This window comes from Lactuca serriola, chromosome 1 (assembly GCF_051521515.1).
Source record: "Lactuca serriola cultivar US96UC23 chromosome 1, Lser_US96UC23_V15, whole genome shotgun sequence".
Taxonomy (NCBI): domain Eukaryota; kingdom Viridiplantae; phylum Streptophyta; class Magnoliopsida; order Asterales; family Asteraceae; genus Lactuca; species Lactuca serriola.
The window spans coordinates 94,911,927-94,939,035 of record NC_136408.1 but is presented as its reverse complement, the minus strand read 5'-3'; the positions used below and the strand labels follow the sequence as shown (position 1 = coordinate 94,939,035).

Here is a 27,109-nt window from a genome sequence, read left to right as displayed (position 1 = left end):
TTTTAGGATTATTTGGATCCTCCTCATTCTATGATCCCTAACTAGTATTTTGGTATGAAGCTACAAGTAAACAAAAAGTTAAAAACTCAAATCAAGTCAAAAGTAAAGCAAGTGATTTAAGGATTTTTATCGTATTAAGTTATCGTTTCTATATAGGGTAAAAAAGAAATACATATATACATAACTTCACCGATTAAATCATGTTTTCATTTAATTCAAAAAGAAACAACACCTTTAGAAACTTATACATAAATAATAGTCATTTGTTGTAAACTTGTTTCATCTAAGCTCATTCACATTATGCATAACCACAAGAAGCAGTATATATATATATATATATATATATATATATATATATATATATATATATATATATATATATATATATATATATATATAGAAACTACCTGCATAGGCTAAATAAACCCTGAAATTGAAGTGTTTCTTTCTCAAATTTCAATTATATGATATATAGCCCCACCCCCTTATGAAACAAAATAGAATGCATAATGCTAGTGCCAACTACAAATTCAAGCCCCATTCACATAGATGCAAAATCCAAACTAATATTTTAGCATAAATTATGGGAAAGTGAAAACTAACAAGATCATAAGTATGATAAACTTGTAATTTAGTGAAAGAGAAATCTTCAGAGAAAAGGTAGCTGTAAACATATATACAAACAATATGTCATTTACTACAAATCTGATAAAAAAGGTATGTTGCAACTGGTAATAAAAGTATATCTGTGAGTTTATATTAAGCAGGAAGTTTGGCATTCAAAAGTCAATATTTACCTCTTGTACTTGAATGAATGATCTGAATATGAAGAAGGTAAAATGACCATTTTACCCTTCTTTCTAGAAAAAACAAACCTGCAACCAGGCTCATTTGGTAAAATTTTACATCTTGCCATGCTGATTCAAACAAAAGTAAAAAAATACATTTCATATTACAAGAAACACTTGAAGAACGTAATAGTCAAGAATGTGACTTTAAAAGAGTTATTGTTAACAATTTTGGCTGATCTACCTTGTGAATGTTAGATCATAGCTTCACCAACAAGGCAAGAAGCAAAGGGAAGATTAGTTCCATGAATGAAATTGGAAGAACCAGGAGCTGAAGGAGCTGGACTGGGACCAGATCCAGGAAGCATAGGTGGTCCAGTACTGTGATTTAGAACCAGTAACCCACTCGGACTTGAGAAAGAGCAAATGCATGAGAAATATGAGGCTGCTGCAACTTTTTTGGATCCTGATTATCATTCTTTGCAGAAAAATGATTATATGAGTATAGTAGAATCATTCATAATAATAACAATTGCATAGCATAAAATAAGGTCTCGTTTGATAGTTTCTGTCTGGGAAAGTGTTTTCTGGTAAAGTGTTGTATGGGAAAGTTTTCTGACTGGGAAAGAAACCATGTTGTTTGACTGTATATCTGATTGACTATGCTAAATGATGAAAAAAGTAATAATTTAATAAAAAAATAAATTTTAAAAAAGTTATTTAAAAATTTTAATAATCTAAGAAAGAAAGAAAGAGACCGGGTTTGGTGCATAATTGTCTTTCCAGCCCATTCAGCCAGAAAGATATGATTTTGGGGCTTTCTGGGAAAGACATATCTTACCGAGAAAGACCCATTTTTTTGTGCAAATCAAACAGTCTTTCCGGTCCATTCAGCCAGAAAGATCTGTTTGGACCTGGAAAGATGCGTATCAAACGGGGCCTAAGTTATAAAGTTGTTGATAGACTACTTGTGTCCTTCTGTAATGTTGTTTATGTCCAATCATAATAATTTTCTCAAAATGAGATTTCAGTGTATCCTCTTCCATTGGTCCCTACAACCGTTGAAATAACTGTCTTGCACTGCCCTGTATAAACATACATACATACAATCATACTCACACATACGTATACTATATCAACATGTATATTTCATATATATAAAAAAATTAAATATTGCCTCTGGAGATGAAAAGTCAACGATTTGTACCTGTGAAATCCTGAATCTAGGTTTCATCATGTTGACAAACATTTTCTTTAGAGGCGGAGGATATACCTTGTTCAGTACGCTGGATAAACATAACATGACAAAATATTTAAGAACTAATGGATAAGAAACATGAATGGAAACTGATGTTTACCTGAAGCACTGCACATATGAATAACGAACCCATTGGCATAAACTGAACCTGGAACCCCACATCTCCAAGCAACTTGATGTTGCAGCTGTCCTAGAACAGGAGGTTGCAAAGATGTAGGTGAAACTGATACATTCCTTAACACTTCAGAGGAAACTACCTGATAAGAACCAAAAGAAGATATCACCAATTTGAAATGTATTAATAATGGCACATCTTGATGACACGAGTTTATTTCATTTGAGAACCAATAACAAAAGCATCAAACGGACACATGTAATGGTTCTAATGGTCCATTCTTTGTAATAAATCACAAGTTTTTTTTTTTTTATTTTTTTTTTTTTTTTTTATTTTTTTTTATAAATTCCTATTACATCCAACTGGATAAGAATATTGACATTTCTTCAACAGATTGAATCAAATCTTCATATAACAAAAAATAGTGAATAAAACATCTTCTAGTAATGTGTGAGTATATAAAAGCATATTAAAAATAGTTTCCAAATAGGTGTAAGCAGCAAAACAGGGGAACCTGCTTTCTGGTAACACCAATGGTTCCTAAGTGATTGTATACTTCCTCACAATCAAGAATATATCATAAGAAGGAAAGAAACAAGTTGAAAGAGGATTGGACAGTGGTCCTTGTGTGTTTGAAAGAGGATTATACGCCCATAACTTCTCCCTCCTGAAACATTTCAACGACACTGAATCATGAAATAAAATGAAGAGGGGGGTTTTTGGTAGTAGAAGTATTACCCAAATATAAGGAAGTGAGAAAGCTTGACGATGGGTCTAGTGTTCATGGTCTATTGTGTGAGGAATGAGGAAGAGCGCAATTTGAGGAATAGTGAGAAGAATCAGACCTAGGGCTTCATAGATAGACAATTTGTATTCCAACAAATGAAGTTACTAGGTAAGAAAATAGGGTGAGGTTGAGGGTGATGTTGCCGGCCGGAAAGGTGAGTGAGTCGAGGTCGCTGATAACAGAGCGGTCGTCATATGGTTCTTAACAAAACCCTAGCTTACATGTGATGGTTTTAATGGTGCCTGGAGGAAATCAAAGGAATAATTAAGAGAAAACATACACATAAGAGAAGAGAAGATATTACATACGCAAGTGAGAAGACGGAAAAGACGAGTGGGAAGCATTGGTTTCATAGGGTTTTATTTTGCAAGGATGATGGAAACAGAAAAGAAAATTACAAAAGAACCCAAGCCTATTTCATCCACATTCATCTCTCTTTCTTTCTCTCTCCATCTCTCTCTCTCTCTCTCTCTCTCTCTCTCTTTAACATTCTCGACAAAGCTACGAAAATGCGAGACGAGGTGAGGTACTGAGGTCGACAATTGTTACAGAGGCCAAGGAGAAGTGAGAGTGTTTTCAAAATTTTAGGGTTTCGTTTTCCCCCGTTATCTACTCAAGGCGCGTTTCACTAAAATTATAAAGCGACACCTACAGAGGACGCCGTTTAAGATAAAGCGCCCTCCGTGTTTTTAATTTTTTTCTTGAGACACTAGTTTAAGGGCACCCAAAAATGCGTGTCCTCTATCCTTAAAATTTGGAAGGCTGACATTATTTTTAAGGACATACAAAAATGCGTATCGTAAATAAGCGAGTGTCATTGTTTGCAAATCATTAAAGGGTATTTTTCTTGTAGTGTATATTTTATTCTTACCTTTATTTTGGAACCGATAAATATATTAAAAGGCCAACGAGCAAGATGCTAGAAGGCAAAAGTAATGCATACAAGAAGGGAAATGTGAAGGAAATAGAACGTCCAATATTACATCCAAACACCAAAAGAAAGAGAAATACGCCCTTGTTAATTACTACTCCATGTCTTGATCGCCGGTTATCCAAACGGAAATATGTTCTAATCAGCCCATTTGATTGCGGGGTTAGCACTTGTGTTTTTTATCCATAGGAAGACCATGGATTGAATGTTATCCTACTATATCAATATATATATATATATATATATATATATATATATATATATATATATATATATATATATATATATATATATATATATATATGCATTTTCTTTTTATTTATCCTCCTATCATATTAAATAATGACAAATTGATTAAAATATTATTAATTTCATCAAATATGTCATATATATATATATATATATATATATATATATATATATATATATATATATATATATATAGATGACATATTTGATGAAATTAATAATATTTTAATCAATTTGTCATTATTTAATATGATAGGAGGATAAATAGAAAATGCAGATGAACATTTAATTTTTCTAAGGGAAGCTCTTATTAAAATTGAAAGACAAAATACATCAATTTATAGGAAACATAAAAACTCCTTAGTCAATAAGTAAAAGACACCTAATTTAATTCAAACATTACTAACCATATTAAATTAGACTCCCTAAAAATCTGCATTATTCCAACACACTTCACACTGGTAGATTGCGTACATATATGTATTTTTCTTTCCTTTTGCGTATAATGATACCAATGGTTTTGTAGTTGCGTACAGATTTTATTTCATTGGGCACAAGGACATGATGGCTTTCAAGTCTTCTTTTTCTCTTTGGCTGCCTTCGTTTTGGCTAGTTTCTCGAACAAACTGCCATCAAATAGACCTCTCATGGCTTCTTTTGATAGGTAACCTCCCTCATCTTTAGCTATAATGTATACAAGCCCCCACTCAAACTTGTTTAATATCCTGCTTGACATCAAACACATATGATTAATATTCGATTTAAAATGCTCAAAATGATTTTGTTTGATGTGATCGAAACACAAACCATCCCACAATATCGAATGCAACATGATTTCCTTGCGTCATGTTCCATAGCTCTCTCAAGGTTAGCTTATCTGGGGCTGTTTTGCCATATTTGCTAAACATATTCTCGAAGTTAACAGGAAGATACCTAAAAGTAAAACTTATTATATATGATGTTAATGCCTTGTAAAATGGGATTCGTATACTTTTTTTTTCAGAGTACTACATACCTTCCTTCGGTATCGTATGTCCCAGAATCACTTGGATGCTTGCCTTTGTGTATGTTGGCTATGTGAATTGGAAGCAGCAAATTTGGAATGTAACCCTGCAGCCAAACAACAACAATCAAAGTACGTAGAGAAGAGTACATGAGCTTCACTTGAATGTAGTTGAGAGGATTGAACTCATGGAAAAACATAGACTAATTAAACTTCAACTTACAGGGAGAGAAACGTAACTAAATATTAGATTGAAACCTAATCCCAAAACTAAAGATACGAGTACATTAAACCCAATAGCTCGAAGCCCTGAAAGAGTTGAGAGCATCGTTTCATATATAATATTCAAATCAAACATTCGGGAAGGTGTTTTAGTTTGGTGTTTACCGGTGTAAGTCTCCCAAGGATAAACAATGCCATTGTTGTCTTGATCAAAGAAGGCGACATGTTGCTGGAGGACACTCATGCCACAAGCACTGTGTTCTTTTGTGCCATCTGGATGTTCCATGTCCGGTGCAGCCATAGCTCTAGCCATGTCCTTTGAAGAACACATAATCAGTCGAGCTAATTAAAGAAACATTAGATTATCATTCAAGAAGCTATAAAGACTTACAGGGCTTAGGAATGGATAACTCAAGGTCACTCCGAACAGGTCGTTGAGCTGTGACTGGTGCCGATGGTGCCATTGTCGCCATTGCAGCAGGGTCATTGCTAATCTCCATCTTTCTGTATATGAGTAAGAAAGAGATGTTAGTGGTATTTATTGAGAAACAACCAACGGATAGGTGTTAAGTTGAAAACGCAAAATGGGGTAGGAGAATCGTGTGGGTAAACAAATACCCAGGTTGAAAATAGCATAGGACTAGCCTTTTTTTATTTTTTTATTTTTTTTCTTTTTTTATGAACCACTTATTAATTATGTATTCCAAATTTTATGTTCAAGACAAGTCATGATTACGTACCGGATTGAACATCCAAATCACCAATTTTGTCAGATTTTCAAGTATTAGGATTTTTTTAAATATAATACCAATATAATATCCTGTAAATATTTATCCAAAACAACCCGTTCGTTTTTATGTTCCCATTTTGGTCGTTTTTCTCTTTTTCTCTCTCTCTCTCTCTCTCTCTATATATATATATATATATATATATATATATATATATATATATATATATATATATATATATGTTCAGGTTCATTTGAAACCATTCTAATTTTGTGAGACCGTGAGACCAAATCTAAAAATAATTTTAAAATGCAAAATAAATGGAAAAATCCAAAAAAAAATTTTTAAGTATTATTTTCGGAACTTTAATTAACTAAAAAAAATAAAAAAAAATTCCGTTTTTTTTAAAAATACGTGAAATATTCTAAATAGAATATTACACTGACATATTCTAGAAAATAATTTTAAAATGCAAAGAAATGGAAAAATCTAAAAATTCTTTTTTTAAATATTATTTTCGGAACTTGAATTAACTAAAAAAAATAAAAAAAAATTCTATTTTTTTTTGAAAAATACGTGAAATATTCTAAATAGAATATTACACTGTACATATTTTAAAAATAATTTTAAAATGCAAAATAAATGGAAAAATCAAAAAATTCTTTTTTTAAATATTATTTTCGGAACTTGATATAACTAAAAAAAATAAAAAAAAAATAAAAAAATGCGTCTTACGGTCTCACAAAATTAGGCCGTCTCACATAACCTAACCCTATATATATATATATATATATATATATATATATATATATATATATATATATATATATATATAGGGAAAAGGGAATGTGTGGCTGTTGGGTAACTAATATTAGGTGTGGAACCTATAAAACGTCGCCGTTTCAGTGTAATATTTGTTAAATCTCGTCTTTCTCTTGTGCGACTATTTTTTCCTCCGGTTAGCATTCCCATATTTAACGACTTCTTCCTTTCTTTATCTTCGTAATGTCTTGGAGTATTGTACTCAATCTTCACATCGTTACTTTGCAAGTTGCATGCCCAATACTAAATCGATTTACAAAGGTAGACTTACATTGCAAGTTGTTTAAGTTAATTTATATATCCCCTCTTTGGAATCCTAATATAAGTTAATCCGATTTTAAGGATGTCGATTGTAGTTCTTTCTTTTTCCCTTTCTCCATTTCCATTTAATTTCTTAGTTTCTTCCATCTTCGATTTCACACGTTTGTCATTACTATTATGATATGCAATTAGGTTATCCTTTTTCTCACTATTAAATTTCAATTTGTTGTTAATTCCTTATAACACAGTAGGTAGGTATTAGGTATATCCTAGTTACATCCCGTAAAAATAGATATCTTCTAGATTTTATGTTAATTACAATTCATATGGTTATTTGTATGTGATAACTGGTTTTCTTTTGACGCATATCAATGTTTGAAGAAATGCCCCACTAATTAATTTTTGAATTTTAATTTGTCATCTTTAAACTAGTTATTATAAATCTTAACTTTTAATGGAAATGAGGTCCTCCTTAATTAAAACTCTTCATTATTTGTTTGTGTTTTTTAAATTCCAGGTAATTAAGTCCTTGAGAATGCTTCCTTTTACAGTTTCCACTGGTGGTATACATACATAATGATGGTAATGAATGCAGAAAAAACCAACACTTTCTGCATTGGAATAGTCGGAGTGTTCATTCAAATAATTAAGAGGTGTTGAGATGCATGACTCTCTCTTCTTTGTTTGATGGTACAAATGACTGTCTTTATTTTGGAAAACCCTTTCATACGGCATCAGCAGCAAAGCAACAAAATAGCATGAAAGAAGGCTTGAAGTTAGTGTAAGGGCAACATCTTTAGTAGCAACAATAGTTTATACTTTACTAAAAACTAGCAGAAATCATTAAACTTTGAATATGTGCTTATGTGGTGATTAAAGTAGATATATTCTAGTTGATTTAATTTATTTATTTTTTGTAATTATTTTAGTTCATATCTTCCTTGTACATATTGTTCAAGTTTTATGCAATTTATTTTGAAGTGAATGTGCATAATTTAATGTTTTTTTTTCTTACCGATGAATTTTACTATTCTTTATGTACCTGTAATTGCAATCACTTATGTTAGTGAAATGTCATATTATGCTAAATCAAAGGAAGATAGTTGTAATCACTAAACAGATCCTTGAAGAATTTTACCCAACTTACAATTGACATCAATTTGCTGTCCTATTTTATCCTTGTTGGGAACATATTTTTATTCCACATTTAATGAATGGAGGGTTGTTTAGGACTCTATAGTTTCTGTTTTTTCTAGTGCAGGAAGCTAATGAGGGATGCCTATAATAATTTTGAATGATTATCAAATCACAACATGGCTTAAATATGAAAGTTTAATTAACCATAAAACTCATCAACAACCAAAATCCGATATCCAAATTTCAGGTGAAGAAACACAACATAGAAAAAATAGCAAGTTCATCATGAGGCCGATGAAATGACAACACCATAGCAGCTACATGTTACCATATCATTCTTTGTCTTGTAAAACTTCCTCTGCCTGATGAAAAAAACAGAGTTTGTGGTAAACTAACAGTTATGTTATTTAAGGAAATAGTAGCAAAAAAATCAAATAGGTCTATGTGAAAAACACTTATTATCTAGTAAATTACATTGCATTTGCCAAATTACAAAATCTCTTGAAAGTGTATTAGGTAAATCAAATTAATGGAACCGACTCTAAGACTTTGTAACTATTAAGTCATGATTTTTTTTATATTGATCCATGTGGTACCTTTTGATGTTTTGCATGTCTTGTAATAAAGATACACTATGAATTAGCAATTCATTAAAAAGCCTCGATGCATAAATAGATTCATAAACGCCATTATCCATAATAATAATAATTTTTAGATTAAATAAACTGAAAAAAGGTTAGTGGCACACACAGGAAACGATGCCCAATAATGATTGCAATTCCACATCATGGATTTGAAAATGAATGAGAAACTGAAACAAATAGTAAGGAGACAATTAATTGTAGGAAAAAGACGAATGATTGTAACTTAATTTTATGAATAAAAAACCATATTTAAAATTAGAAAAGACGAAAAACCAACAATATTTACATAAAGTAATTCGATTACATGGTTCTTTTAATTTCTAGATTACATGAATGAATTATGATATTTGCAGATTGAAGTGATTGAGAACAAATATAACATGGATTGATTCTGGATTGCAACAATTAAGAACGACTACTATAGGAATATAGGATGCTGGTAAGATGAGAAACGATGAATGAATAAAGGGAGAAGGTGAGAAGGCAAAGAAGGCGTAAGGAACCGTCAAAACCGGGAAACAAATTGGATAGACTTTCCATTAGGACGACATCGTATTCAAGGGTTCTACACCTAACACTACATACCTAATAACCATATATTCCCTTTTCCCATATATATATATATATATATATATATATATATATATATATATATATATATATATATATATATATATAGAGAGAGAGAGAGAGAGAGAGAAAGAGAGAGTTATGTTCAAATATTTTCACTATCTATTGTGTGCATGTATGATTGATTCTGGACCAATCATTTTAGTTATTTTAAGAAAGTAATTAATGCATATTAAATGCTGAAGATGTAATTAATATCCATTATATCTTCAACATGTAATATGCATTAATTACTTTCTTAAAATAACTAAAATGATTGGTCCAGAATCAATCATACATGCACACAATAGATCGTGAAAACAACATAACCTAACCCTATATATATATATATATATATATATATATATATATATATATAGGGTTAGGTTATTTTGTTTTCACTATTTATTGTGTGCATGTATGATTGATTCTGGACCAATCATTTTAGTTATTTTAAGAAAAATAATTAATGCATATTAGATGTTGAAGATATAATGGATATTAATTACATCTTCAGCATTTAATATGCATTAATTACTTTCTTAAAATAACTAAAATGATTGGTCCAAAATCAATCACACATGCACACAATAGATAGTGAAAACATTTATACCTAACTCTCTCTCTCTCTTTCTCTCTCTCTCTCTCTATATATATATATATATATATATATATATATATATATATATATATATATAGAAAAGTTCAATAGAGAACCATAATTATTGGTTCTTCAAAAAACCATTTTTTTTTCAATTTCTAGAGCTTACTTTTTGTCGAAAAAAAAATATAAAATTATCTAAATTCATATATTTACATTGTAAATGTGAAAACTATTTTTCGTATTCACCATGTGAATCCGGATTCACGTTGTCAATTTTCAAAGATTCACATTGTGAATTTGACATAAAAAAAATTCGAATTTTATATCATTAGAAAAAGGATAAAAAGTTATGAATTTTTGTATTTTTAGTTTTTTTTGATAAAAAATAAGTTCTAAAAGTTGAAAAAAAGATTGGTTCCTTGGTTCCTAGGTCAATTATAGTTCTCTATTGAACCTCACACACACTATATATATATATATATATATATATATATATATATATATATATATATATATACACACACACACACACACACGATGTGTGCCCGCAAAGCGGCGACAATAAATAGTTTTTTTGACGAATAGTTTTTATGAGAAAATAATTATTAGATTTTATTATTAATTGTTATATAATAAAAATTACCACTTTTAAATAAAATATTTATGTTTATACCTTATGTTAAATTGCATGTTTATGCGAGTGACGTAAATTAATTAATATTTGTTTTTAATTTAAAAAATATAAATTAATTTATATATATAAATTTAATATTTCAAATTTGTCATTTTGTTCAAAATTGAATTTTTGAAATACTTTCCTTAATTCAAGTCTTCAAACTTTTGGCAAGTATTAATGAATTATTTATGCATAATTGATTTGTACAAGAAGTTTTGTGACTTATACATCTTAAAATTCAGGATATGACTAATATGCTTTATTATATAGTATTATATATATATATATATATATATATATATATATATATATATATATATATATATAAGGTTGAGATCAGTTGAGAACTCATATTTTCCCAACAACCCGAGAACTAAAAGTGAAGCGTTGGATCAAAAGTAATTCATTAAGGACATGATCGTCATCTTACCAATATCATTTAATGTTTAATTTTTTGTGTTATTTAATATATTAATGTAAATGTCTAAAAATTAACATCATAAATCAAATTTTCATATTTTTTTAAATATAGTATTTTTCGTTTTTTTTAAATGCATATTTTTTTAATTTTTTAGAAAAGATGAATTTTTGAAAAAAAATTGAAAACAATACTTTTTTAAAAAAAAACTGCAATTTAAAAAAAAAATCCAATTTAAAGAAAAAAAAACTGTATTTTTTTTTTCAAAAAAATTCCAATTTCTCTAATGAAAACTACATTTCTTTCAAAAAAAAAAACAGCAACTTTTTTTTAAAAAAACTGCAATTTTAAAAGAAAAAAACTGCAAGTTTTTTTTTTTAAAAAAAAAGTTACATATTTTTCAAAAATAAAAATTGCATTTAAAAAAACTGTATTTTTTTCAAAAAAACCGGCATTTTAAAAAAAAAAAAAATATTTTTTAGGTGCATATATGCATATTTTTTCAAATGCATATATGTATATTTCTTATACTATAATATTCGTAAGTAAATCCCAAAAAATCTCATTTTTTATTAATTAATCTATAAACATAATAGTACAAGTATTTTATTCGATACAAAATAAAATTAAAAATGCTACAAATTTCAAAGTGTTTGCGCGTCTTCGTGTCAATATTTTCTTATTTTCTTCAATTTATCATTTTTCACCTCTTCAATATTCACCAAAATTTCTTCTAAAGCTACAAGAAAATTAAAAAAAATGATTGATGCAAAAACACTCACAAAAACACATATGTGATTTTCATGCGATTAACATATGAATCACATGCGATTCACATATGAATCATATGCGATTTACATATGAATCACATATGATTTAAATGTGAATTGCATGTGATTTACATGTGAATCATATGTGATTTACATGTGAATCACATGTGATTCATATGTGAATTACATGTGAATCACATGTAAATGAGATTTACATGTGATTCATATATGACCAACTTGTGATTTACATGTGAATTATAGGTTATTCATAATTGAATTACATGTGATATACATGTGAATCACGTGTAATTGTGATTTACATGTGAATCACATGTGATTCATATGTGAATAATATGTAATTTATGGATCAAGACATCAAGTATCCAGGCAAGTTTTGAATTAGAAAAATAGACCAAACCGAAATACCTTGATTATAGCCATATATGGCTTATTGTTTGGACCTTTAGTATAAGGAACTAACAACATAAGATCCTCCTACACATTGATACTTACATGAATAATTTATTCATGGTGCACAGATTTAACATCAAAAATATCTATAAAATTACTATCTAACATAATTATTGAACATATAAATAGATTATAGTGTGTAGATATCAAATGAATCTAGCAAGGACTCACTAATTGGTACCTGCCATGACAGGAAAGCAAATGAACAGAAAAAAAATCACAACAATCCTAGTTTATTTATGTTCAATGCACAATTAACATTTCAAGAGAGAGATATAACTTAATTACAAGTATTATTATAAGTCCATAATTATCATCATAATTGTTAAACTAAATTTTTTCTTGTAAACGATGGACCTAAAGTTCGTCTATTCTTCTAAGTAAGCCTGAAGGTTCCTCATGTACTCCCTGTTGAAGCCTTTTGAACATAACATAATTTTGTCATTTTGCAAAAAGATAATGCCATTTTTTTTGTGAAATTGGCTAAACATAAGTAGTTTTCTGAAATGTAAACAAAATTCGGTGCAAAAAAGTTGTTTAAAGTGTTTGGATTTTAGGAAAATCACATGACTTTAAGTCCCTTTAAAGTGATGACATCACGTTGTTGAATAAGAACTAAGATTTTGCCAAACACACGAATCTAACATCAACCATAACAGAGTTCAGCAGTATAAAAGCACACCCAACTTCAATATTAACACAATAGGACCAATATTGATAAACAATGGTAACGAAGAGTGACAACATATAGTGAGAGACTACTAATTTCTGAAAAACATACCCTAAATTTCTTATTCTCCTCCATAATAATGCATAAATACTGCTCTTTGATCCCTGGCAATTGACATCGATTGACATATATGAAAGGCATAATTGATTGGGGCATTTTGTCGAACACATGGAAGGCATATATGATTTCAAACAAACTTTGTAAAACATACCTAGCTCAAAACAAAGAGATACATTAAACATATACGAGATTTATTGATACCAAAATCGAATGACGGATAATCAATTGTATTGAAAATTAAACGAACAAGAGAAAGAAATGCAGGCTAGTAGAGAAAAAAAACTATTAACCTAGAATTAGCAGAGAGAAGAGAGAGAAGAGAAAACAGAGGCGTACCTGAATCGAGTACACGAACTGATTTGAGCAGGTATACATTTCTTATCTAACCATGCAAACTCATTTATCTCAAAATCGATGAAGTGATTACCAGGAGAATGAAGAAGGCGAATAAATTTTCAAAGTGAAACACAGACTCGGAGATAACAGCGACTGCTTGATAACAACATCTATAAGGACCACCATTAACGGCCCTCAAAGACCTGTTCTGTGAGGTTTTGTGAGGGCGTTAGAGATTTGTTGACTCTTCGATTTGTAGCCGACAATCTAGAGAATAAAGAGTCGATGGCCGGAGGTGGCATGGATTTTGGACGGTGGTGCTTTTAGGGGAAACGAATCGACAGAAGGAGAATGTGAGTAATCATCGGTGATATGCAATTGAGAAATTGGTTTTAAAGTAAGAAATAGATTCGACATATTCTAATGCCAATAACACCCATGGATCCAAAAATCTAGATACCCCCGCACCTCTTTTTTACCATTTATTTACAGAATTGCCATAAGAAATCTAATCCCTTTATTTTTTTGATCTAAAGGTCTAAAATTAGTTCTCGGGTTCTCAGGAAACTATAGGTTCTCAAATGATCCTCCTTATATATATATATATATATATATATATATATATATATATATATATATATATATATATATATATATATATAGGTAAATCTCTAGAAAAGTCCTAAAATTTTAGTCTAATTTATGAAAAAATCCCAAACTAATTTTTGTTTACAGAAAAGCATAGAATACCGGCTAAAACTTCGAAAAAACCCTTTTTGGCCGGTTTCGTAGTTTGCTCAAAAGATTAGGACTTTTCTGAAAATTACCCGATAACCAAAATATTGAGACTTTTTTTTTTTTTGAAAATTACTATGGAATTAATGGATATTATTACTATCAAATCATTTATAAACATAACTTTTTTGTTATAAACACAGAAAATACATTTGTTTCTAATTTCTAGGAATAGAATGGTCAACTATGTACTTCACTATTGTTTGTTGACCACTTCAAAGTCTCTGTGTTCTTTCTATGTATCGTTGTGGGTGTCATATTGAGAAGTAATCTGTTAGGCGTGACCAATACAAGAGTTGATAATATTTATTAATACAAAATCAATAAGTGTCTACTTGCTATTAGGCATGATGTTATATGATCATGTGTTATTAGAAAATATCATTACACGAACATATAGATCTTTCATTATGTTCTTTAACCTAACTACCACCTAACCTCCAAACATTTGTCGGTAACAACCATAAAATTACACACATCTATCGAGAGTGAAAAGTAACTTTGAATGACAATATAAATAGATAATAATCATTCACTTGTTTCCATATAAATTATCATTCACGATTCATTTTTCACATTTTTATAGATGTGTGTTAGCCGATAGTTGTTAACATGTAAGGTATGAATGTTGGTTTGTAGTTAGGTTAAACAACATAAGAGGAACACCAACATTAGAGGAATGATAACTAAGTTCATCTACCCATCATACCCACAACACTGCATAGGAAGAACGTAGAGAGTTTGAGTGGTCAGGAAGCAATAGAGTACTTACACCGCCAATTTATTCATATAGATTAGCAGAAAATGTATTTCCTTTTTTATAATAAAAATATTTTTTATGTTTATAAATGATTTGTTAATAATAATATCCATTAATTTCATGGTAATTTTCAAAAAAAATCCCAATATTTTGGAAAAGTCCCAAAATTTTAAGCAAACTAACGAAAAAGGACAGAATACCGGCAAAATCTGCGAAACTGGCCGAAAAGCGTTTTTTCAAAGTTTTAACCGGTATTCTGTGCTTTTCTGTAAATAAAATTTAGTTTTGGACTTTTTCTTAAATTGGACTAAAATTTTAGGACTTTTCTGAAGATTTCCTTATATATATATATATATATATATATATATATATATATATATATATATATATATATATATATATATATATATATATATATATATATATATATATATATAAGGGTTATTTGGAAAACAAAAAAACCCTAAAAATCATAAAAATGCATAAAAACATACTTAGAGATTACAAATCTTTTTTTTTTGACTTTATATTTACAAAAACCACTGAAAAAAAAATAAAAAATTAATTTGTTTTTTTTTTTGGTTTTTTGGTTTCAAAAAAAAATTTCAGCGATTTTGTTAATAAAGTTGCGAATTTTGTACATATAAAGTCAAAAAAAAAAGATTTTTTATCTCTAAGTATTTTTTTGATGTATATATATTGGCTGACTCCCAAATATAATATTTAATTAATTTGCATGTATGTTATCAGAGCAATTCGACGAGTTGGAGGCCTCAACTCGTCGAGTAGAGGATTTATTGGCCGTGTTATTTTTAGAGTTTACTCGACGAGTTGGAGGATCCCAACTCGACGAGTAGGAGTTGAGTGTGAAAACTCTAATTTTGAGGCTTTGCGTCCTATTTAAAGGACCTTAAACTTTCATTTCCGCCTCCCTTATCACTTTAACACCCTGAGAGAAACCCTAAACGAGCTGGTATCATCTGTGAGAGAGAGAGAGAGAGACTAAAAGTGTGTGATTGGTGCATTCTTGGAAGGAGATAGAAGAGCATAAGGCTTGGAATGAGAAGAAGCCTTTGGATCCGGTGTTATTTCAGTGCAAGCTGCTTTTTGGAGGTAAATAGCTATCACCTTGATCATTGTTTGGTTAGATATCTTCTTTAGGGAGTTCGCTTCCATTTCCATCTTCCTTTTTAGCCTTTGTGTTGTTTGAGCTTGTCATGGAATTGAGACTTTAGATCTGGACAGTGTGAGGTCCCTTGGGCCTAAAGATTCAAGCTATTGGCCAACTTTCATGCATTAAATCCTCTTTAGAGTTTCTTTTGGCATTTTGAGCCCTAAATGCCATGCATGGACATAAAGCTTGCAGCTTTACGTGATATTTTAGCCTTAGAAGGCTAGATCTAGAGTAAGAGGCCTTAGTTCTGCTTAAAAACGTTTGAATGAGAGAATGGACTAAAGGGACTGGACGAGTGGATGAGCCAACTCGACAAGTTGGCTAGGTTTTCCCCGACAGTCTGGACGCGTTACAACTCAACGAGTTGGTAAGACAACTCGCGAGTTGAGTTGGATTTTCCTGATACTTCAGAAAAAACGAAGGAACTCGACAAGTCGCATAGATGCACTCGAAGATTTGGGTCAACATGGACTATTGACTCGGTCGTTGACTTTCGTTGACTTTTAGGGTTTGGTCAAGACATGAGTGAGGAGACCATGGAGGGGTAAAATAGTCTTTCACCGTTTCGAGAGTGAGGAAAAGGGATAGCCTAAATTTTTAGATTTATGATTATAAAATGTTACTTAGAGATGGTTATATTATGTAGGCGGAGTCTAGACTGTTCATGGGGTATTAGATTTACTTGCTTACTTATGAGGTAAATCTTCTCACTATACTTACCTGAGTGGTAATACTGTGTAACCGGAGGGTCTTATTTGAGTTATCAAACAGAGGGTCCTATGTGCTTATACTAGGTTATGTGATATTATGCACTTTGTCTTTGTGATATATGCTATACTACTCTATGCCTTTGAGTTAGGACCAGAGGGTCCAAACTGAGTTGTGAGACCGAAGGGTCTTTACTAAGTTACAGGACTGGAGGGTCCAACCCGAGCTGTGAGACCAGAGGGTCTTCACTGAGACACATGATTGAAAGGTCCTCACCAAGATGCATGACCGGAGGGTCCATGTCGAGCTATAGCCATGAGAGGCTTATTATTTGTATATGTGGTATTTTGGGGAACTCATTAAGATTCGTTCTTACCGTGATGTGATATATGTGTTTCAGGTACTTCTTAGGATCGCGGGAAGGTGTCGGCCTGATTGTACACACCTGTTCGAGATTATGTTTGAGGATTCTGGGATATCATTAGTCATTTTGTTGATTTATGTTTTTGACAACTGATACATTTTTGGTTTTTGAGAAACGTGATATTGAGTTTTATGTGGCTGAAAAATGAAAATTTTTTTCGGAAAATTTAGAGTGTTACAAGCTGGTATCAAAGCCTTGGTTTGAGGGATTCAGATGTACTCTCGAATATGTCTAGACTTAAAACTGAGGATTTGTGAAAATTTTCTAAAAAGAAATGATTTTTCTAAAATGAGTAAGAGTTTAAAGATAAAATGAGATAGAGCAGTGTGTATAATCAGCCAGAGCCCGAGCGGTGATTTCCCAAAATATCATTACTTGTTTATATTATAAGATATATACATATTAGAGATGCATGCTAGAAGATACGCTAGGTATTTCTGCAATTAGAGCTAGAGTTGCCTGATTCATGATGCCTTAGTCTAGGGTATGCTATTGATTGATCTTATCTGCTATTTGCTCTGTGTCTGTGCTGATTAGGAGTACCTAGCAGGAACCTCTTAGAGAGAGTGAGAGTCTTGAGTCAAGAAGTGATCTAGGAGAGATACCTAGATTAGCATTTGAGTGGTCTACTGACATAGTATTTGATATTCGTGAGGGATATAGTACTTGTGAATTAGAATCCTAGGAGGAGGACTTGGGACGTGTAACATTCGTACAAATCATGATAATTTAAAACTTTTTAAATTATTTAGAAACCAATAGTTATTACAAATTTGTTTTTGAAATAGTTCTACATCAGAGTATCCTAATACAGAAGGTCATAAAAAGTGAGGAGCTGTACGATCACGCCTTTGCCTTCCCGTGATCATCCGAGGTACCTGAAACCAAAACTGAAACTGTAAGCTTGAAGCTTAGTGAGTTCCCACAAAATACCCATACACACACTAATACACATATAATGACAAACAGCATACTATGGGTCTAGTCAACCATCGGGTTGGAATACCACATGCCCTCAACCATCGGGTTGGAATGCCAACATACTATGGGTCCAATCATCCTCGAGATGGAATACCCCAAGCCCACAACCATCGGGTTGGTATGCCCACATACTATGAGTCCAATCATCCTCGGATGCAATACACATGGCCCACAACCATCGGGTTGGAATGCCTAGGTTTATTAGCTTTCGCACATAGCATATAAGCCTCAACCACCAATCGACACATGTGCACATATATCAAATAATCACATAACAGTCTATAGACATACAAACCGACCTAACAGATCATAACATCATAATAACATCCTATCTACCAGGATACCGATCTAACAGATCATAACAGTATAATATCATCCTATCTACCAGGATACTGATCTAACGGATCATACTAGCATAATATATCAGGATAACAATCCAAAAGGCCCGGCCTTGGTGCCTTCGACCCATAAGTATAGTGAGAAAAACTCACCTCGCAAGTAGTGTTGAACTGGATTGAAAGTCTCCGATCGCTGTCTCACCGAAAATCTCAAACTATACGAAATAATCAATACTAAGTCAACACATGGGATATCAATCTTGACTAAAGGTCCACATAGCCCATATTGCCTATTCTCTAAATTGGGCCAAGGCCCAATTATCAAATCCACTGTCCAGAAGTCCATATACTTAAGGCCCATTATCGACCCAATCTTCCTAATTGCGCCCAACTCCCAAATTGGGCCTTATTTTAAGATCCATATCCAAAACTGGCCCAAAATACAATTATCCAAAAAATTCAGCTAGGCCTATGTTAAGCTGGCCCAAAAAGGAGCCCAATCTCAAAGCACAAATCGTCAAAAGCCCAACAGAGAGTGTACGCGGGGTGTACTCCTCTGGTATGCTGGGCGTACTTCCGTATTGCGCTGACCACCATCGGGATTGTTCACTCGGTACACTAGGCATACAAAAATTATGCGGGGCGTATGCGAGGTTTTTCCAAAACCTAATAAGTGCTTAATGCCTTAAGCACTTAAGTCCAAAATCTAGATCCATCGACCAAAAGTGCCTTAGAACTATAAAGTCTTAAACTTTAAGACTTTAGACGTCCAGAAAGTTCCTAATACGTGGCCTTAACCCCGTTAAGACCTTTCTACTACATGCATGGGACACTTTCAGCCATTGGAACATCATTTTTATCACTTAGGACGCCTTTTAGGGGATGAAAGGACATCTTATCTCGTTCAAAACATAACATGCACCAACTTGGGACTTTTAGGACAAGAAATGATTCCAAAAAGCTAGCATGGCAAGATCTATATCATATAAGCATAAAGTTTGGAGCTTTTTACCTTCTAGTGCTTCTAGAGCACAAAGAAACTTCAGATCTACAAGCTTGTCCTCCTTCTCCAACTTCTTGATGCAACACCTTCTTCTCCAACTACTAAAAGCAAACTCTTTTAGCTCACACAGTCAAGAAAGAGATTAGGGTTTGGGGAAAACAACTAAAATCTATGGAGGCTGAGGTAAGGGAGGGTTATGAGCTCATAAGGACGTTTATATAGCACTCAAACCCTAAATATTAGGGTTTGCATCTGACGCGACTACGCTTAGCGTATGCAAGTGTATGCCCAACGTACTAGGGTGCGCCTAGTACACTTAGCATACCTTATGTACGCTTAGCGTACTAGTCTTGTTCTAAAATTTGCAACTTTAGCCCTTAGGCTCATCATGGGTTGACTCTTTTAACCCTAGGGACTAAAAAATGAAAAAATAATAATAGAAGAGAGGATTCAGAAATACCTGCAAAATCTCGAGATATTACAACTCTCCCCCACTTGACATAGACTTCATCCTCAAAGTCTGTTGTAGTAAATAGATCTGGGTAATGCTCCTGACTCCCAAGTCCACTCAGATCCCTTCTGATGCCGCCATTGAACCTTTACCAGAGCTATCTCCTTGTTGCGCAACACCTTTACCTTCCTCTCTAAAATAGCCACAGGCTGCTCCACATAGTTCAGGCGCTCGTCAACCCGAACATCATCCAACGACACTACCGCATCCTCGTCTAATATCCACTTCCACAACTACGAAGCATGGAAAGCATTATGTATCTGATGGAGCTCCTCCGAAAGATCCAGTCTATATGCAACCTTTCCAGTCCTAGGAATAACCCAAAATGGTCCAATGTAACGGGGACCCAACTTTCCTCTCTTGCTGAAGCAAATCACTCCCTTCCAGGGTGAAACCTTTAGTAATACCATGTCACCTACTTGGAACTCCAACTCAGATCGACGTATGTCGGCGTAATTCTTCTGCCAACTCTGAGCGATCTGCAATCGCTGTCTAATCTGCTGAATCTTCTTGGTAGTCTGCAAGACTACCTCTGTCCATCCCATCACTCTATGACCAACCTCAACCCTACAGACCAGGGTGCGACATCTCCGCCCATACAACAGCTCAAAAGGTGGGGCGTCAATGTTGGAATGATAGTTGTTGTTGTAGGCGAAATCTACAAAGGGTAGGTGGGAATCCCAGCTGTTGGAATAGTGTCTAAGGCTGAAACTATATTAGGCAATTATTTGACCCGGTTGTGCATGGTCCTTTTGGGTTGCCTTCACCATAGCAACTTGACAGGATGATTTATAATGAGAGAAGAAATATTAGTAATATATTATGAGAATAATATAAGGAATAATAATATTATTATTTGATTAATATAAGTCATAAATTAATTTGGTGACTTAAAGAGATTAATTAAATAGAAGGGTATAAACTGTCAATTGTATGATAGTTGTACTTTGGGCTATAATCCCTTAAGGATAAAGGGGGACGGTTTTGAGGGCTTTGGATAGGCCTTGAAATCGTCCAAGGCTTATCATTAGGGTATTGGATTGCTTAGGGCCTAAGTTATCTAATTAGGGTTTAAGGGTGAAACCCTAGGAGCCTTACAAGCATAAATAGACCCAAGGGGTTAATGAAATTGGCACTCTTGCCTTTGGAAGAACCCTGGCCGATTTCTAGCTCCCTTCCCTCTCTCTATAATCATCCTCTTGCTAGTTGGTGTTTGTAAGCCATTAGAGGAGTGACAATTGTGACTCTAAGCTCCAAGGACAAGAAGATTCAAGCAAGCAACTTAAGGTAATATTCTAGATCTGTTTTTCTTATGTTACTACCTAGATCTATTGTTCAAAAGTCTTGGATTCAATGCATGTTCAATTAGAGAAACCTAGATCCAAGCATTAGGGTTTGTGTGTGCACATAGGAATGTTCATATGGCTAAAACCCCATCAGTGGTATCAGAGCCTAGATTGGTTTCTATTGAATTGATGGATTGGTTGCTTGTTTGTTGCTTGCAAAATTCAAATTTTGTCATTCTGCCTGATGAACTCGGCGAGTCCCATAGTGGACTCAGCGAGTAGGCTCAACTCGGCGAGTCCATTGTGGTACTCGGCGAGTTCGAGCGTCAGAAAGAGCTAATTTCGGGATTTCTTGTTGTTTATCTTTTGGATACTTACCTTAATCATGTTAGGTCAATATAAATCCGATTTTAAGATATATTTGAGTATATTCTTGACCTAATTGAAGATATTTATCAATTAATTAAATATTAATTTCCTTATGTGATAATTTATTAATTATTTTAATTAAATTGGTAAATTGTTTTGCAAGAAATAATTAAATAAATCAAATATGGATAATTATGTGATTAAATGTTAATTTAGATTATTTGTTATTTGATCCCCTATGTTTTGAAAAGTTTAAAACTTGCCCTCAAGTTTTGAAATTTGTGTTTTGTGATTAAAAGTTTAATTTAGACAATTTAAATTTCAAACCCTAGAATTTTACAAGTTTAAAATTCAACCCTATACTAATATAATATTACAAGATTAATATATATATATATATATATATATATATATATATATATATATATATATATATATATATATATGTATGTATAATTAAATTGCTAGTCTTACCGTTAGTAGGCCTCATTCACGAAGCCGGTCTATAAGATGGGTATAAGGTTGCGGCCTATAAAATGGCGCTTAATGGGTGTACACTCACACCCACCGCTTGCTTGATCGGTGGAGGGTCGTTAGCCGAACGGGTAGGATAGGGCAACCTCATCTCCTCATTAGAAGTATAATATGAAATACAAAGTAACTACATGTTTTTCAAAAAAAATTCCCAATCCTAGTTACTTTAGGAAAAGTGAATTGATGCAATCCCATGAAATTACACTTTACACCCTTGCTGAGAAGTTAGTGGAGCATGTGTGGTTTACCAGCACACTAATTGGAGCGTGTGTGGTTTACTGGCACATCGAATAAGTGATTGTTACAATGAAGGCACCATGTGAATTTGCATGGTAATTCACACCCACTTTGAGATCCTCGGTATCCCAGTCACAAACGAGAAGGGCATATCGAGATTTAAACATGCCATTGAAAAGTTTCAATGAATCTCATCCAAACCTAGGAATTCTCAATACATTTAGAACTTAAAGTTATGCTTTCATGCTGGAGAATTAGTGAATCGTCATTCACTTACCTTCAAATTGTTTGCATGTTAGATTACGGCATCCCATTTCTAATATGTAAATATTGTTGTTGGATCCTAGCCCTAATTTTTCTTATTGGGTGATAATTAGGGATTCAAATTCTAATCTATCTTTGTCCTTTCTATTTGTAGATGTCGAATGCGAACAACGCTGCTGCTTGCTCGTTCACATTGATGAGCCTTTGCCAAAAGGTGAGTTTCGAAGGGACGAACTTTAGCGAATGGATAAGATACATTCGCACAATTGCTTGCTACGAGGACAATGAGTATGTCCTCGATGAGAAGCTTGAGAAGATCAACCCAGAAATCGCTACTCTGGATGAAATGACTGCTTTTGAGACTCATGAACGTGATGCAACGAAGGTTCATTGCATCATGATAGCCACAATGAACGTTGAATTCCAAAAGTCCTATGAGGACATGTATCCGTACGAAATGCACCAAGAATTGTTGGAGAGATACCACCAAAACACGAGGCAGGAACGTTACGAGATCTTCACTAACATGATCTCCGCTAAAATGGGTCATGGAGAATCTCTAACCGTGCACCTGCAAAAGATGCAAAGGTATGTTGATCGTCTTCGCAAGTTGAATGTTGACTTTGGGGAAGACTTGGCAATCGACATGGTGCTTCACTCCTTGCCTCCGTGTTACAATCAATTTAGGATGACCTACCACATGAACAAGGAAGAGGTCACCCTAAGTAAGCTCCAAGGTCTCCTTAGGGTTGCTGAGAGCAACCTCAAGGACAAGTCTGTTGCACCCACTCCCAATCCACCCGCTGCTCCTATTTTGGCCATTGGGCAAGGAAGAGTGTAACGCTCGCAAATCTGGGCTAGTCAAATTAGAGGCAATAGGGGTCGAAAATGACTTTTCGACAAAAGATTATTTAGAATAAATAATCTTAACCAAGTTGTAGAGTATGTTAAAATTTTTCGTACATATAAAGAACGCCGAAAACCGAGTTATAACGAAGAAGTTATGACCCGTTGAAGTTTCGCGACGGAACCGGCACGATACCGGGAAGCGTAAATAGTGAATTTACGATAGAGCGAGATTTAGCCTTAGTGATCTAAACAAAAGTCGTAGAATATGTTAAAATAAGAACATCGATAAAAAGAACGCCCAAATCTGACTTCGTATGAGGAAGTTATGATTTTTCTAAGATTTAGCATAGCAGTGCACAGCCCGAAATCTGAATTTTAGATCGGTCGATTTTTAGCCGACGGGATCTAAATGAAAGTTGTAGTACTCGTAAATACCAACGCGTGGATATAAAGAACGTCGATAATAGAGCTCGTATGCAAAAGTTATGGACGAAGCTTAGTCCCTACTTTTCGAGCGCGGCGAATTCGATACAGTTTTGTAAATACGAGATAGAATGAGAATTAGCCAACGAGGTCTAAATGAGAGTTGAAGATCTCATTAATAGGAACTCAACGGTAAAAAGACAGACAAAAACGGAACTCGTATGCGAAAGTTATGGACGAAGCTTAGTCCCTACTTTTCGAGCGCGGCGAATTCGATACAGTTTTGTAAATCCGAGATAGAATGAGAATTAGTCAACGAGGTCTAAATGAAAGTTGAAGATCTCATTAATAGGAACTCAGCGGTAAAAAGACAGACAAAAATGGAGCTTGTATGCAAAAGTTACGGACGAAGCTTAGAGACTACTTTACTATAAAACTCCTATAAATACAAGGGTGAACTCCTCATATTTTCTTCACAGCATAAGCCTCTCTTTCTCTCTCTAACTTCTCTATAGCCTCCCTAAACCCCTCCCAAGTCTACGGAACCTCCCTAGCACGAGAAGAAAGCCCCGGAGCGCTCGTCGGCTCCGAGAAGAAAAGCTTTCGGCTTGGAAACGCTGCTCCAGCGAAGCCCAATTTTTAATAAAAACTCGCTGTAAGTGAGCTACGCCTATACTATATTTAATATAGATTTTATTTAATTATAGTAACATTATTAGGACCTTAAAATAATTATTTGGGCTATTATTATGAGTTATATTGAGTGTTATTTAACGCTTATATAATAGTAATAATAGCTAGACTATTAATTAGTCGTGGTTAACGTTAAAAACTAAACCCTAGTGGTATTGATACTAGGTTTTGTCGAGGAAAATTGTTTTGAGATAACGAAGTGCTTTCTGAGTTTGGAATCACCACCTAATCAGGTGAGTGCATGGTCTCTTTCATCTTACACATAGATATGAAGTATTTTAATATAAATTACATGTTATGTGTGCATATTGTCTGAATACTTGTTGTCTATGCTGGTGAAAGATTTTTATACATGCTTTAAATGATGTAAACTGTATAAAGTATTTTATATCTACAAAATATGTTGGGTAAAACATGGGTAGATGAATGATGATGGATAAAAGCTGAAATAGAGGAACATTAGTAGTACGGACCTAGTGCCCTATAGGTATACATTGGCAGCAGTGGACCTAGTACCCTATAGATGAGCACTGGCAGCTGCGCCACAACCCGTAGATGATTTAGATCTACGGTAAACGTCCTAGCAGCTGCGCTCTAAGGATAGTATCGGCAGCTGCGCCTAATAGGGAGCCTTATGACCATGACAGTAGTGTTTAAAGGTCAATACCGGTAGAAGCGCCTCATAGAAAATGTCCTAATTCTGGCAGCTGAGCCTAAGTGACAATATTAGCAGCTGCGCTTGACCAATGTGTCATTGGCAACAATGGACTTCATGTTGTTTCCTTAGGATGATCCTTAGGAATGAATGAATGAGAAATAGCTGATTCTTAGGGTAGATCCTTAAGAATAAAGAAGATAATGGGGATGGGTAATTGGGTTGATTGTTTGATTGTTTAAACATAATAATTATATTATTGTGGGTTGAAAACCTTATGTACTCACCAGGTTTCCCAACCTGACCAACTCAGTTTATTTATATCACAGGCGTTGATATGAAGTGACATTACACTGAGAGATTTAAAGAGATGTAGATCACTAGTGTAAATAATTGTAAGTTCTGTTTATGCTTATGTTTCTGTATTAACGATGACATCCCAAACGTTTTAAAATGAAATAAATACGTTTCTTCAAAAATGTTTTAATAACGTATTTACCATGTTTTTCTGGGAACAAATTCCGCAACATTTTTATAAAATGAAGTACTATGATTTTTATAAAGCATAAACAACATCGGTCTTTTCTGGCCGTGAAAATGGGGATGTCACAAAGAGGCAAGAAGAGGAAGGCTCCGTCTAAGAGCCACCGCAAGGGAAAGTCCCGAGATGGTTCCTCTTCTAGTGGGACCAAAGTTGATCCCGCTAAGCCTAACACTAACCCAAAGGAGGCAGAGTGCCACCACTGCCACAAAATAGGGCATTGGAAGAGAAGCTGCCCAGACTACCTGCAAGCCATCAGGGAAGGAAAGATCAAGCCGTCTTTCGCAGGTATATACACAATTAAATCTAATGATTCATCTCATGCTATTTCTTGGGTCCTCGATACCGGGTGTGTTTACCACATTTGTTCTGAATTGCAGGGACTAAGAAGAAATAGGGATGTGGAGCATGGAAGAATAAATCTAATCATGGGGAACAGAAGATCTTCTCCTATGACCAAGATTGGAGTGTATTCTCTAGTGCTTAGGAATGGTTTATGTTTAGATTTGAACAATTGTTGCTATTCTCCAGAAATGGCAAGAAACATCATTTCATTTCATGGTTTGTTTAGACAAGGATTTAGATTTTCTTTTAATAATGAGAATGGTTCTATTTGTGCTTATCTAAATGGTGTCTTATATTTTGAAGCAATACCATGTAATGGAATTTATGAAAGTGTTATGATTGTTGATAACCTAGGAAATGATGTTTTATGCATGGATTCTTCCAATGGTATGGATAGAGCATCCTTGTGGCATTGTCGTCTTGGACATGTCAACAAGAAGCGCATAGCCAAACTCCAAAAGGATGGAGTGTTGGAGTCATTCGACCTTAGGGAAGATGACACATGCGAGTCTTGTTTGCTTGGAAAGATGACCTAGTCACCCTTCACTAGTACATGTGAAAAGGGTGAGGGTCTATTGGACCTCATATATACCGATGTAT

The 27,109-nt window shown here is 33.4% G+C and overlaps 1 protein-coding gene across 2 annotated transcripts; it reads right to left on the bottom strand.

Annotated features, from left to right (window-relative positions):
- Positions 1-4,406: 4,406 nt before the first annotated feature.
- LOC145095463 (putative peroxygenase 3) lies at positions 4,407-5,944 on the bottom strand. Of its 2 annotated transcripts, none has more exons than XM_079033338.1 (6): positions 5,745-5,944; positions 5,519-5,668; positions 5,355-5,440; positions 5,144-5,238; positions 4,936-5,061; positions 4,407-4,853 (listed from the first exon to the last, which is right to left on the bottom strand). In XM_079033338.1, the coding sequence occupies exons 1-6, from the start codon at positions 5,851-5,853 to the stop codon at positions 4,700-4,702; spliced, it is 720 nt and encodes a 239-aa protein (XP_078889464.1). In that variant the 5' UTR covers positions 5,854-5,944; the 3' UTR covers positions 4,407-4,699. The 2 variants fall into 2 exon arrangements, with proteins under 2 accessions (XP_078889464.1, XP_078889468.1); XM_079033342.1 differs by having other exon boundaries at positions 5,519-5,658; positions 5,745-5,885.
- Between the last annotated feature and the right edge of the window lie 21,165 nt (positions 5,945-27,109).